Source organism: Quercus lobata, chromosome 11 (genome assembly GCF_001633185.2).
Source record: "Quercus lobata isolate SW786 chromosome 11, ValleyOak3.0 Primary Assembly, whole genome shotgun sequence".
Classification (NCBI taxonomy): domain Eukaryota; kingdom Viridiplantae; phylum Streptophyta; class Magnoliopsida; order Fagales; family Fagaceae; genus Quercus; species Quercus lobata.
Window position 1 is genome coordinate 9,499,293 of NC_044914.1, and position 13,886 is coordinate 9,513,178.

Consider the following 13,886-nt stretch of genomic DNA (forward strand, 5'->3'; position numbering starts at 1 on the left):
TTTTAAGCATTGCCCAAACACTTAGAACATACATATTTTGTTCTCGGTTTTCCAATACAATAAAATATGATTCTAAACATTTACACCTAAATTTTTAGAACCTAACAGTCTCTCTTCAAAAAAAATAAAAAATAAAATACTATAGTCTAGATCGGCTCACTCAAATTGTCTTACGGGAACACTAACAGGGCCACCCTAAACTCTCAATCTCAAACAAGGGCTAACTAATGGACTTGTGCTCACCAACGCCAGGGCAACTTAAAGGCACTCTTTCATAGAATTACAAATCAATAACAAAAACAATGAATACTAATTTTCAAGAGAACTTGGCTCTGATATCAACTGGGAACCAAGGAGGAGTACAATGAGTGGATGAAGAGAGAAAATATGGATGAATATGTATGAAAGAAATATGTTTCAAGAACAAAATGAATGGTACAACATAAAACTTTGAAAATAAATATATTTTTGAAACTTAAAAACTTACTTGATTCTTGAAATTTTTGAATAGTAATTTAAACACTAATACTCATTCAAATATTTAAAAATATTAAAATTAAAAATTTTAATTATTATACAAGGATTGATATCGGAAGGAAGGATAGGGTTACAAGGCAAGGCTTATACTAAGATGATTTATTTTTTTGGTTTGAAGTAGGCAATGTGTAAGGCTTGCCTAACACAATTGATTCGTGGGTTGGGATTGCGTCCAATGCATCAGTGTATTGGACATAAGTTGTGTCCTTGATTCGTATGCCCTATAAAGGATCAAAAGCTACATGAATAGTAAAAAGGGAAAAGTACAATGAACAATATTGCATAGTGACAAATAAACAGTGCCATAGTAACTATCAAAAATAATTTCCTAATACCCTAGTAACTTCAATAATCCCTAGGATAGTGAATTGTCTTTAATAATTTTTGATACTGCCAAGACCGATTTTGTGGATGAAATAATGAAAGTCTTTAGTAATAATATATATAAAGAGAGTCCATATATTACAAGTATATATATATGGTTGGGTTTAAGTTACACCTAGTGTAACTCTAAGTAATATTACATCACTCAATATTTTTTAATTGGATGCAAATATTGACAAATCCATCGTTAGATTGCATTATCTTTGTATATTTTTTATGTTTGCAAAATTTCAAGGTGATCAAAATTAATATCCATGTCATCAATCAATTGTTAAAATTCAAATTTTTGTAGTTTAAAATAATGCATAAAATATGAGTTTATGGATCAAATGGTAGATAACATCCGATTGATATGAAAATTCACATGCATGTTAAGAACATATAAAACATGTAATTCAACGGTTGGATTTTCAAAATATTAATTCAATAACAAGTTATTAGGTGGTGTATCATTACTTAGAGTTATATTAGGTATAACTTGAACCCAACTCATATATATATATATATATATGATAAAATTTCAACCTATGACGTCCGTTTCATGATTATTGCCTTTTATTATTAGGCTAAGATACCAATTAATTTTTAGTATAAACGAGATTTAAATCTCAAATCTCATATTTGATGACAAGAGATCTTATCAGTTGAGATAACTAGAACTCACTATATATTACAAGCTTAATACACAATTAAATTAGAATTAAAAAAAAAAACTATTTAAGGAGTAAATAGTCCTGAACTCAAAAAATAGAAAGAAAATAAACAAAAACAAAAACAAATAGAGAGAGAGTAAGTAGTCCTTGGACTTCCCCTAAATACACATAAATTAATAGAGAAAGTCCATATATTACATTACAAGCTTAAAACATAATTAAACTAGTCTAGCAGTAACTAGTACTCTTTAGACTTCCCATTTATACACATAAATTAAAATTAGAAGAGAAAGTTCATATATATATATATATATATATATATATATTACAAGCTTAATACATAATTAAACTAGTCTAGGAATAACTATTCCTTAGACTTCCCATAAATACACAAAATATTAGATGAAGGGCAAGTTTAAAATACACAAAATATCAGCACATTTATTAGCTTCATGATACATATATGTGTTGAATCAAGACCTGCAATCCTCTAGTGAAGCTCTAGTGAGGATGTTATTACATTAATTTACAATTTTTTCTTTAAACAAAATAATCAAAAGATATAGACCCATTCAAACACACCTTAATATGATATACAAAGAGAAAGGTAAAAATAGTGTTTTTCATTTGGCGTTCAATTATTTTTGAAGCTGGCCTTAAAAACATTGATCAAAACTCAAATAATGTAGTACTAATAAGCAGCATCTGGATGTAAAGTAAACCAATAACTTAATTTGTTCACATGAACTCAATATTTTTTTGAGTAAAATACTATTTTGGTTCCTAAATTTTACTAAAAATTTGTTTTTTTATCCCTAGACTTTAAAAAGTTTTTTTTTTTAAAAATAATTTAAGGGCAAAAATAAAGATGAAAAAAGAATTTTTTTTCAATAATTTAGGGATAAAAAAATATTTTTTAATAATTTAGGAATGGAAGACAAACTTTTTAATAATTTGAGACAAAAAATGAAATTTTTAGAGTTTAGGAATGAAAAATATATATATATATATATATATATATTTGTAAAGTTTGAAGACCAAAATAGTATTTTTTTTTTTTTTTCCTTCGCTTACAACTTATCACTTAAGCCGGTTGAGGCCAAACTAAAATTCCTTATGTATCTTAAATAAATCAACTTGCTGTTTTTCTTACCACCTTGGTGTGCTAACGGTTAGTCAGCAACTGTCCAAGTCAGATCATTTTCGAAAATCCAATGGCAAACCTCGATCCGACCTGGACCTGACCCTAGCTCGAAGAAAGCTTCATGATTCGGGTCCCAACTCGAGGTGTTCAAGTGACAAATGGCAACACCATGATTGATCTTAGCCTTCGAATTTGGATCCAGTATATCCGCTTTGTAGGCTCGAACCTTTGGAACTGAATGGCAGGAATATACTAGGTACGAAAACAACCTCTGATGACAAGTCATTGATTGCTGCATGACTTTCCCACCGTTGATTCCTTTGACGGACCCGATCATTATACTCTGCTTTGACCCGTTTACATTCTTGGTTGTTCGAATGGCAACGTTTCGACTACCCAAGACCGAGATTGCAAAGTCGATCATGTCCTCAGCTGAGCCCACGCACCGCTTGGTCTCGCCTGGGCTAGGAGCTTTCTTGCAATCACTTAAGGTCTCAACTATCATAGTCTCCATGGTGGAATTATCACTCGCATGAAAAACCTGCTTTAGCTCAGAGATTTTGGACGTAGAAAACTGCAGTTTGGACAAAATGGACCGCGGCAAAAAAGACCTTTCTGGCAATTTATCTTGAATGTCCGGCATTGGCATCACCGTCCCTTTCTTTAACATCGACTCCCAAAAGAATATACCGATGGTGTAGGATCTCTTATCGTTGTTGTAAGTGAAAGAACACATGTAACTGAAAACACAGCCAGCATCTGTGTGAGTCTGTAATGAAGAATCAGGGAAGCAGAGGAGGTTGGCGGACGCACAGAAGGCTGAGAAGCGAGAGGAGAGAGCGCTGTGGTTGTGGGTGGTGGCGAGTTTGGAGAAACTGGCTGACTCATCTGCGCTTAGTGGGGACGCTTTGGATAGGAGAAACACTGGCTTGGTGTGGTTGTTTCCGGTCTGTTTGTTCCAATACCGAATCAGATAGGACTTCTAGGTCAATGGGTTTTGATCACCGGCGGACCCAACCTGCATTAAGAGAATGTGGAAACAAAGTGAGACTCAACAACTTCTAATCATGCATGGGACTCACTCCACATATAATCTTCTCCCAAACACTAGAACACAAGTAAAGCAATAGTTAACTATAGGACTCCTACTACCAAGAATTACAAACACTCTTACTATACCAAGGAATCTAATATATATATATATATATATATATGTGTGTGTGTGTGTGTGTGTGTGTGTGTGTGTGTGCACGCGTTAAAATAAGTATAACACATTGGCTCAACACAATTAGCCTACTTCCACATTCATGATGTAGAATGCTTATCAGCACTCATGGTTAATGTATCCCCTCAACTCCCAACTACCACCTTCTGAACTCCTTCATTAATGTATATCCTAATCTTTATATCTACTAGTTTAGGGTTCATTGTAACAAATAAAATACATATAAATATCAAGTAGAAATGTATCCTCTAAAGCTTTACACAATATGTGTAAGTAATCACTTATTGAGTCTTTTGCAAAAATTGCTCACTGATCACTTTTTGAGAAATTTATTGAGACTAATACCCAATTGATATGCTTAACTGAAATCAGTCATTTTAAGTGTGTTTTAATTGCTAATGTGACACTTGGTAGTAATACAAGTTATTTAGTACACTAATCTATTGTGTGTTTCTTAATTCGTAGGATGGTGATAGTGATTTTGCAGTGGATATCCAGTCTCTCGGTGCTCAGCGCTTATCATTTGATGATACGCAGTAGGCGATACTTTGGGCACCTATTTTGGAGTAGGAGATACGCAGTAGAATGTATTTTTTTGTGCAGGACATTCTATATAGTTAGAATGTATTCTTTTGTGTAGGACATTCTATATAGTTGTCTAGAATGTATTATTTTGTGTATAAAATTTTAGACATATGGGATGTAATTATTGATATGGTTTAATTAAATATATTTAGTTTTTTGGTTTAATATGGTATGGTATTTGCTATTGGAAAATATGAATTGTAGTTCATTACAATTGCTATAAAACAGGTATTGGAAAATATATATTTTAGGTACATTACAGGTGCTAAAAAAAAAAAAAAAAAGACCTATATCGGCGCTTTTGAAAGCACTGGCATAGGTCCTTTTATATTTTGCTGATTCACAGCCTATACCAGCGCTTTTGTGAACGCTGGAATAGGTACATCCTATGCTAGCGCTTTCAAAAGCGCTGGTATAGGCCTTTTAAATTATATTGATTTAAGACCTATACCAGCGCTTTTTAGAACGCTGGAATAGGTTTTCCCTATACCAACGCTTTCAAAAGTGCCGGTATAGGTCTTTTAAATTGCATTGATTCAAGACCTATACCAGCGCTTTTGAGAGCGCAGGAATAGGTACTACCTATGCCAGCGCTTTCAAAAGCGCTGGTATAGGTCTTGAATCAATGCAATTTAAAAGACCTATACCGGCGCTTTTGAAAGCGCTGGTATAGGGCGTATGCCTTTTCCAGCGCTTTTGAAAAGCACCGGCACAGGTCCGGCGACCCTATACCCACATTCACTGCCCAGCGGTTTGAAGCGCCGGGAAAAAAAAAACGCCGGGATAGGTATTTTGACCCTATCCCAGTGCTTTCTGGGGCTATCCCAGCGTTTTAAAAACGCTGGGATAGCCCCGTTTTTTTGTAGTGCCACCATTGCAACAAAATTCCTAAGTCCCCAAATCAAAATTTGTTCAAAGTTCTAATTAAACAAATGTAGTACCTTACCATTGTGGAGCATTTTTTTTCTTACTTTTTTTGAATAAGTAGCAGCAAAGCGATGCCCATTTTCTATCTAAGCCCTTTTATTTGCAGAAAAAAGGTAATTTCTATGTTGTAATATAGCAAGAATATGAAAGTGATTTTATTTGATGGACATAAAACACAGATTAAATAGTTTATTTAAAACAAATTCTTGAAGAGAATTGAACAACAATAATATAATATCTCTAGATATTACAATACAACTACTTATTATTTGATAATTCAACCAGTACAATGGGGTTGGAGAATTCAAATTGTAGATATCTTTATTAGAAATACATAAGATAAAAGTTAGCAAAAGTTGACAGAAGGATATAGAGTGAAACGCTTTTTAAAGTTTAGTGAAAAAATAAACAGCCCTTTAAAGTTTAAGATGAAAGGTGAACTTCATGCAAAATTTAGGACAAAAAATGTATATATTAGAATGAACAAGACTTAGGTACAGTACTTAGGTATTGTTTCTTAGATTCCTCTATTGAGATTCTGCCATATGGCTTTTTTCTCGTGAATGAAAGTATATTTTTTAAGTTAAATAGCCACATGATAGAATCTTAACAGAATCTTAAGAGGAGAACTTAAAGAACAACACTTAAATTACTGTACATAAGTTTTATTCTATTAGAATAATGACGTATAAAATTGTGAAGTTTCAAAAATTTATGTAACATAACTAAAAGTCAAAATTTTATATATCATTTAATTTATTTAAAAGACCCATATCATCCTTTCACTATAGTGTAAGTAAATTAGGGTAGTTTTCAAAACTTGTACCTTTTATTTGAAGGACAACATATTAAATGATGTTCAGTTAAAAAATTTAATTTGCTAAATTAGACTAGCAATATAAATGAAAGGAAAAAAAAGGAAGGCAACAAATAATCTTTCCTTCAAATCTACCGCTCCCTTTACTTCCATTTTGGATTAAAATTGAAAGTATGAAACAAAATATTTTAATTTTAATTAAAAATTGATCCATAACATAAATCATTTTCTAGCATTTTTCCCTACTAACCAAACAATATAAGGGATGAAAATTTTTCTCTCTTCCATTCCTTCTCCTTTTCCACTTTTTCTTTTTCATTGTTCTCAATTCTCATCCTCTTTTTGTGAAATATAGTGTAGATAAGATCCTACTTTTTTTTCTTTTTTTGGTTATGAATAAGCCCTAAACCATATCCAACTTCTTGATCTAGCATCTAAGAAAGTTCATCATTAGGGCTTCTAGGAGCTATATTTTTCATTTATAATAAATCTTTTACAGTAAACTTTATAATATTAATAATTTTTGTTAAAAAAAAAATTAAAAAAACACCTTTCTGCACATGTCATTAGTCATTTAACGAATCAAATTTGGTGTGCCGTGTGAGATATCCGGGTCATTATCATATTCATATTCATTCGTGCCGTGCATGAGTTGTGTAGTTCCTCTGTCTCTCTCTCATATATCTTTTCTTTTTTATTTTCTCTCTCTTCACACTTCTATAAATTTCCGCCTAGCTATTCTATAACCCTCAAACCCACCAACGCTCTAAAAAATAATAATAAGAATGCACACAAAACTCAGCCCCATGGCTTCTCATGGGTGCAATCATTGTGGTGGTGGAGGAGCAATGGTTTAGCAGTTACATAGATTTTGACTTGGGGACAGGAGTTGCTATGAGAGAGAGAGAGAGAGAGAGAGAGAGAGAGAGTAAAAAATAATGAAAGAAAATTTTGTTCTTAATTGATTGGAAAAAGGGGGTTTTGGTCTTTTAACATTATGTCACTTAAGCAAAACTCACATGCAATTCATGTGTTATAAATTTCTATTCAACATTATAGTAAAATTAATGTATAGTGCAAAGTGTAATAAGAGTCATAGTTTATAGTGCAAAGCGTAAATTTCTTGATCTTATGGATATTTTCCCATTTATTTAATTTTTTTAAGAATTGCATGTAATTGATATGATATCCCATGAACAACACTCAAGATAGTTGGTGTCACACTGGCACATCCATCATGTTAATTAGTTAATTACAGGGTCGGGGGATCATCATCTTAGCAAGTGGCAAAGCTACGGGCCGAGAGGGGATCCTAGCAAGTTGCCAAGTGGTTCTTTCACTGTTTATGACAGCATGATAATGCATGCATGCAGCCAGAGTCCCACTTATACAAAGACAAAGAATGTAGTAGCTAGTTCTCACTTATCTGTTATCAGTAGGGTTGATTGTTCCCAAAACCAGTTGTGTAATACATTCCACTAATCTGTGATCGGTATTTCTCACTTATTTGTTATCAGTAGGGCTGATTGTTCCCAAAACCAGTTGTGTAATACATATTCTGCTCATTTGTGACCCAGTTTACGTACGACTAAACCACTAGCTGGTCGAGAGGGTATGGTAACAGAAGGATAAGCTGTTTAGAATGATATTAATTTTCTCTTGTTTGATGTGATTAAAGGTGGTTTGCTGCATTATGGCAAGTATCAAAGCCAGTGGAATAATTCAATGCCTAAACAGTCTATAAGATAAACAACTAAGAACTTGAATTAAACTAGAGGAAACTTGTTTATAAACAACAAGAACTTGAATCAAACTAGAGGAAAGTTTAAGCATCTGGGTTTGGTATCAATTATATTACATTAAGTTATTAACCCCTCATTCTTATTATTAGTATCTAATATGCGACTTCAATACCTAATTTACACGACTCACACAAAACCACTCAGTCTTATTATTTGAATGCATTATCATGCTTATTTTGTGCTCATTCCTGCATTTTATTTTTGCTTTTGGAATAATATTTAGTAATTAATTTTGTGCTTAAAATGAGTTTTAATGCATGTATATATCTTTTGACAAAGATTGAAATTAATTCTAGCAAGATTTATCAAAGAAATGTACGAGTGGATTTGTGTAATGAAAAGGACTAACAACTAAATTTTGATAGGACCTTAATGAAGTTGAAGAGTTTATCCCGATTTGATTTGAGCCCAAATGAAGTAAGGAATTAAAGGAAATTCGCATAAAAATTAAAAATACAAATACAAATACAATTTGCTTTAGGATTTTAGACTACATAACCTTATTGATTTTGACATAACCTTTGGCTTAGATACCTGATTGAGGTGATTGAAGTTGGATGAGAAAGATAGTTTAAAGGGCTACAAATTTGTATTTCATAAAGATCTCCAAATTCCAATGTTTAAGGGGTCAAAGAAGAGCTTTAATTCCTTTTCAATTTTGGTACTATGCTTTCTTCACTTCTTTTTTAATGAATGTCTTACTCGTTGCCACCTTTAGGGTGCATTTGATTGGGGAGAAAATTTGAGTGATTTGTGGAGAGAAGAGAAAATAAGATTAAAAAAAAAAAATGGTTGGGATGTGTTTTTTGAACGAGGGAGAATAGGAGAGAGAATGGTAGTGATTTTGTGAAGAAAGTATTCTCCCAAAATTAGGGAGAAAACAAGTTTAAGATGAGAAATTACTAATTTTCACCTCTCCCCTGCTTCACGTTAGTTTCTATTTTTCTTTTTGTAAAAGACATTTTTTTTATAAACTATTAAATATTTTTTTTATGTAATAGAAGCATGATAGTAAATTTATATAAACCTAATTTTTTATCCTCTTATTTTTTTTTTTCATCCAAATAAAAAAATTTTAAACCGTTCTACTTTTCCATTCCCCAAAACAAATACACATGAGAGAAAACTAAAATATATATTTTATATCTCCCACTATTCTATCCTCACAATTTTCTATTTTCCTACTTTTTCATCTACTAGCCAAACACGCACTTATTCACATTTCCTCTGGTAAAAAATTCTCTTTGTCATCTCCCCCCCCCCCCCCCCCCCCCAAATTATTTCTCCATTAAAGCCTTTGGCTGTTCTTATTGCTCTTTACTATGTCCCTATTCAAAGACTATGTTTGATTGTTGAACCAACGTGTATTCCTTGATTATGCCACTTTTATTCTAAAGGTTACTATTGTCTTGATCATCTTCCAATCGTCTTTACACCTCATGGCGTATCATCTTTGATAAGAAATCTTTTCCTTTCCTCTCTTCTTCTCTCTCATCCTCTTCTTCTTTGTTCCAAATTCCACTTCATCAAAGTATTTGGTTATCTCACTATAGAAAGGAAAAATTTTGACCAATCACAAATATCCACATCATACTATTAAGTTTGTACTCATGCTACCTAATAGATCCCAATCCCATTGACCACTGTTATTATTCGGAGAGCAGTAGATTTTTTCCAAGTGTTATTGAATAAAAATTACAAAGAATATTTAAGAGCACGTCGACAAATGCTAATAATTTAATTCAAAACAAAGACATGTAGTTAAATCAAATACTGCCATGTGTTATTTAAAATTAAGACACTTTGGCTAATCAAATGACGTCATGTATCCCTTAGAGAGCAGGATTGAAAGTTCCTCCATTTAAATTATATAACATGTGTCACCAATCAAAACCAATTATGTGTTGTTAAACATCCTTAAGACTCCTATAAATAAAGGCTCTCATTAGTCTTGTAGAAGGACACATTCAAAAGTCTCAAAGCTTTGTTGGAATCAAGCTCCAAAGTGTCCAAAAACTTTAATTGTCAAAATTCTATCGGATTCAAGCTCAAAAGCATCATAGAACTTTTACATCAAATCTTTGAATAGGATGAACATTCATCTTTTAGAGCTCTAAATTTCTACTAAAATCAAGCTTTAAAGCCTCCAAGAACTAAAAAAATTTTGACCTTTAATTCAATGTTAGATCAAGCTCTAAAACCTTGAAGAAGTTCTACATCAAGATCTTCAAATATAATGAACATTCCTTCAAAGTCTTAGAGCTCTGTCCCCAAAACTCCAAAGACTCTAATTCGTCAAATTCAAGCTTTGAACCTCGAAAAACTTTTGCTACAAATCTTCAAAGACGAAAAACACACAAATGACATTCAAAGAAGAAATGAAAAACAAGAAGTATTTAACAAACACACAATCGGAGATTCATCACAATTCCATTACAAATATCTTTCAATCCATCTTCCAACAAAGTGGAGGATATTTTGTATTTGAATCAAGACTACATTAGCACTACTCTTGACTTTTCCAAGATTGAATAAGATGATTATTATATTGTAATAGAATATAAATAAAGAATAATACCCACTCATTTATCAATAAAAATTTACATTTGTGAAATATTTTCAATTGTTTGATTTCCAAATTTAAAATTCTGTGTTTACACTAGGGCTGTCCAATGGATTTGACGAACTAACCGACACAAATGACCCGACCAAATCCAATTCGATCTGGTGGCTATGGTGGTCGGCGATGCCATAATCCGATTTTGACAGGTTGAGTTTGATTTCTTAGCTAGATCTAGTGAGATCTTACCAAATTTGGTAATTTTCCACTAGATCGTATGAGTTTCGACTGATCTGTCAATAGATTTTGCTAGATTTGACGAGATTTCCACCTAATCTGACAATATCTCATTGAATCTTTGCTGTTTTCCATCAAAATTGTGATTGCCGTCACTTTCGATAGAAATTGATCTGAACTGTGGAACAACAAACTTGATTTGGCTTATTGAAGTTATTGGTTGGCGGCAAGTCTTCCATTCTACCACCCGCCGGAATCAGGTTGAATCTAGGTAGAGCCCAAACCTAACTGGGATCGACATATGGACAATCCTAGTTTACACTCACCTTTCTTGTCATCACTGGTGGAGCCAGGGGTAGGCGAATGGGGTTAATTGCCCTGCCTTTGAGCTTCCAATATTTCTTTTATTTATTATTTATAATAGTACTAGTTTCTTGTCATCACCTTTTGCATGCTCTTATTATATCTTTCACACTTGCAAAATTTTAAGAAGATAAAAAATCAAGTGCTATGTCATCAAGTAAATGTTAAAATTTCAAAATTTTGAAATCTAAAATTGTGTATAAAAAATAATTTTATTGATCGAATAGTAAATAATATTTGATTTGAACGAAATTTGATATGCATGTTAAGAACATAAAGAACATAAAATTCAACGGTTAGATTTTTAAAATTCACACCCAAAAAAGAGATATATGATAAGTTTAAAGAGTTTCTCTTAAAACTACTCCAAATTACTTTGGAGAGTAACTTTGTTTAAATCGTGGATAGTGCTTGTCATTGTTGGTCCTTATCCATTTATTTCTTGGGCTATTATTGCATGATCTTGGACCATGCTCCCTCTCTCTCACATAGGGGCCATTGGGCCCACCCCTTTATGAGAGGCAGGGAGCATAATCTCAGACTATGCAATAATTTTTCCTATTTCTTTGACTCCTGCAACTACCTAGCTACCTCCGGAAAATTATTAGGTACTCTCGGAGTACCATAAATGCGTAGTCTTTCCTCTCACATGAATGGTGGGTCCCACCATGAATTTAATTAAATTACCCACCATTCATGTGAGAGGAAGGAGTACGCATTTATGATACTCCAGGAGTATACAATAATTTCCCAGTTACCTCCATGTCCCATCCTCTCCTCATTCTACCTCTCCCCTTTCAACTCTTCCTCCCTCTTCATTTGGCCCTCCCTTTTCGTTTTCCCCTACTAACAGTGTAAAACACATCTATGCAAAATCATTCTAAGTATGAAATTTCCAAAAAGAAGCGATGCTATGTGGTTACTCCTACCATTGAATTTACTTCTTTTAGTGTTGCTTCCAAGCTTGATGTTTGGCATGCAGCCATAGCCATGGCCCATGCTTGAAGAATTTTCTGCCTTGCAGAATCAGGGCATGTCATGTGGACCTGGGTTCCTGCACCCTCTTAACAAGGATGTAGTTTGTTGTCGCTGGGATTATAAAATTAAGCGTCCCCCTGAAGGTTCCATTGCCCGCTTAAGTCCAAGCTCTTTGCTATTGGATATCATCAGCAACAAGGCTTTGTGGAAACTTTCAGTTATCAATACTGCTACAGTTTGCATTGTTCTCTCTCTGGACGTTATTAATGGATTCCTCAAAGAGGAGATGTACAAGCCTCAACCTCGTAGTTTTGTTGGTATTGCATTTCTTGATCATGTTTGCACGTTACACAAATCGAACTATGGGCTTAAACAAGCTCCACAAGCTTGGTTTGATTGTTTTGCCTCTCATTTAAAGACTCTTGGATTTCAAGTTTTCAACCATCTCATGCTGATTCCTCAATGTTCATAATTAGTTATGGTCCTTCACTTACATTTTAATTGCTCTAAGTGAATGACATCATTTTTACAGGCTCCGATCCATCATTCATCTCTATTTTAATTACTCAACTTGGTTCTGCATTCAAGCTTAAACTTAGGTTCGTTTGAGTTATTTTTTGGGGCTCTAGATTCACTATACTTTTGTGTATTTCAGCCTACAAAAAAGTGAGATGGACTGAGGCCAGACAGAGGTTAGCATTATTAGTCTTAAAACCCAAATGCATGGGTATCCCTAAATAGAATAGTGGAATGCTTTGTGCAATATAAGACTAAGAGTATTAAGTGAACATAGTTAAATTCATCACCTTTATGACATATGGATGCATTCAAGGATTTTGGATTTAAGAAACATAGCATGTCTTCTGTACATGTCCTCTTTTAATAAATTTTTTAGTCTTTTCTGAGATTGTCAATGGGGAAATGCTTTTGAGCTCTATAAATTTTGATTTTCTAAAGAGCGAGAAACTAAGCCTGAAAGCAAATTAGCCTTTACGGTTCCTCAAAAAGACTATGGAAATGCCAAGATAATAACTAACCAGAGTTTGGAGATAAGCACCCAAAATATTATCTTGATAATAGTCCAGACTTCATTGGAATACAGTCTACATCAACATGGAGAAAGAAAAATATACAACAATGATTTTTGTCATTAAGCTATGACATCCACTTCATAGAATTTCAACTTATGATATCAACTCCATAATGATGATTGCCTTTTATTATTAAGCCAAGACACTAATTGATTTTTTGTATAGGTGGCATTTCCTCTGGTTATCACTAAAGAGCACCCCACACACAAACACACAATAAAAAAGCATTTATGAGCTGAGTTGAAGAAACCTTAGTGCCATAGGATGCTTGGCATCTGGGAGTTTATCAGGTCTTAACACTTCAACAATTCCACCTTTCACAAGGAGACAGACAATATCAGCAATCCTCTGGATTTGTTTGATGCTGTGAGAGACCATTATAATAGTCATTTCCTCTTTCTTCTTTAGGTTCACTAGGACATCCTCTATGTTCTCCGTTGATATTGGATCCAAGGCACCTGTAGGTTCATCAAGCAGCAGAACCAGTGAGACAGAGCACATGATCAAATCTAGCAACATATATCCATTAGAGTCAGTAGTATGAAAACATACCAATGATAATAAAAATTGCATTTTGAAAGTA

The 13,886-nt window shown here is 33.3% G+C and overlaps 1 protein-coding gene across 1 annotated transcript; it reads right to left on the minus strand.

The window, feature by feature from the left end:
• Positions 1-2,702: 2,702 nt before the first annotated feature.
• On the minus strand, positions 2,703-11,998 carry LOC115966359 (polygalacturonase non-catalytic subunit AroGP2-like). The gene is made up of 2 exons (XM_031085605.1): positions 11,993-11,998; positions 2,703-3,667 (listed from the first exon to the last, which is right to left on the minus strand). Exons 1-2 carry the CDS (start codon positions 11,996-11,998, stop codon positions 2,747-2,749), a joined length of 927 nt encoding a protein of 308 aa, XP_030941465.1. The 3' UTR covers positions 2,703-2,746.
• Positions 11,999-13,886: the final 1,888 nt, after the last annotated feature.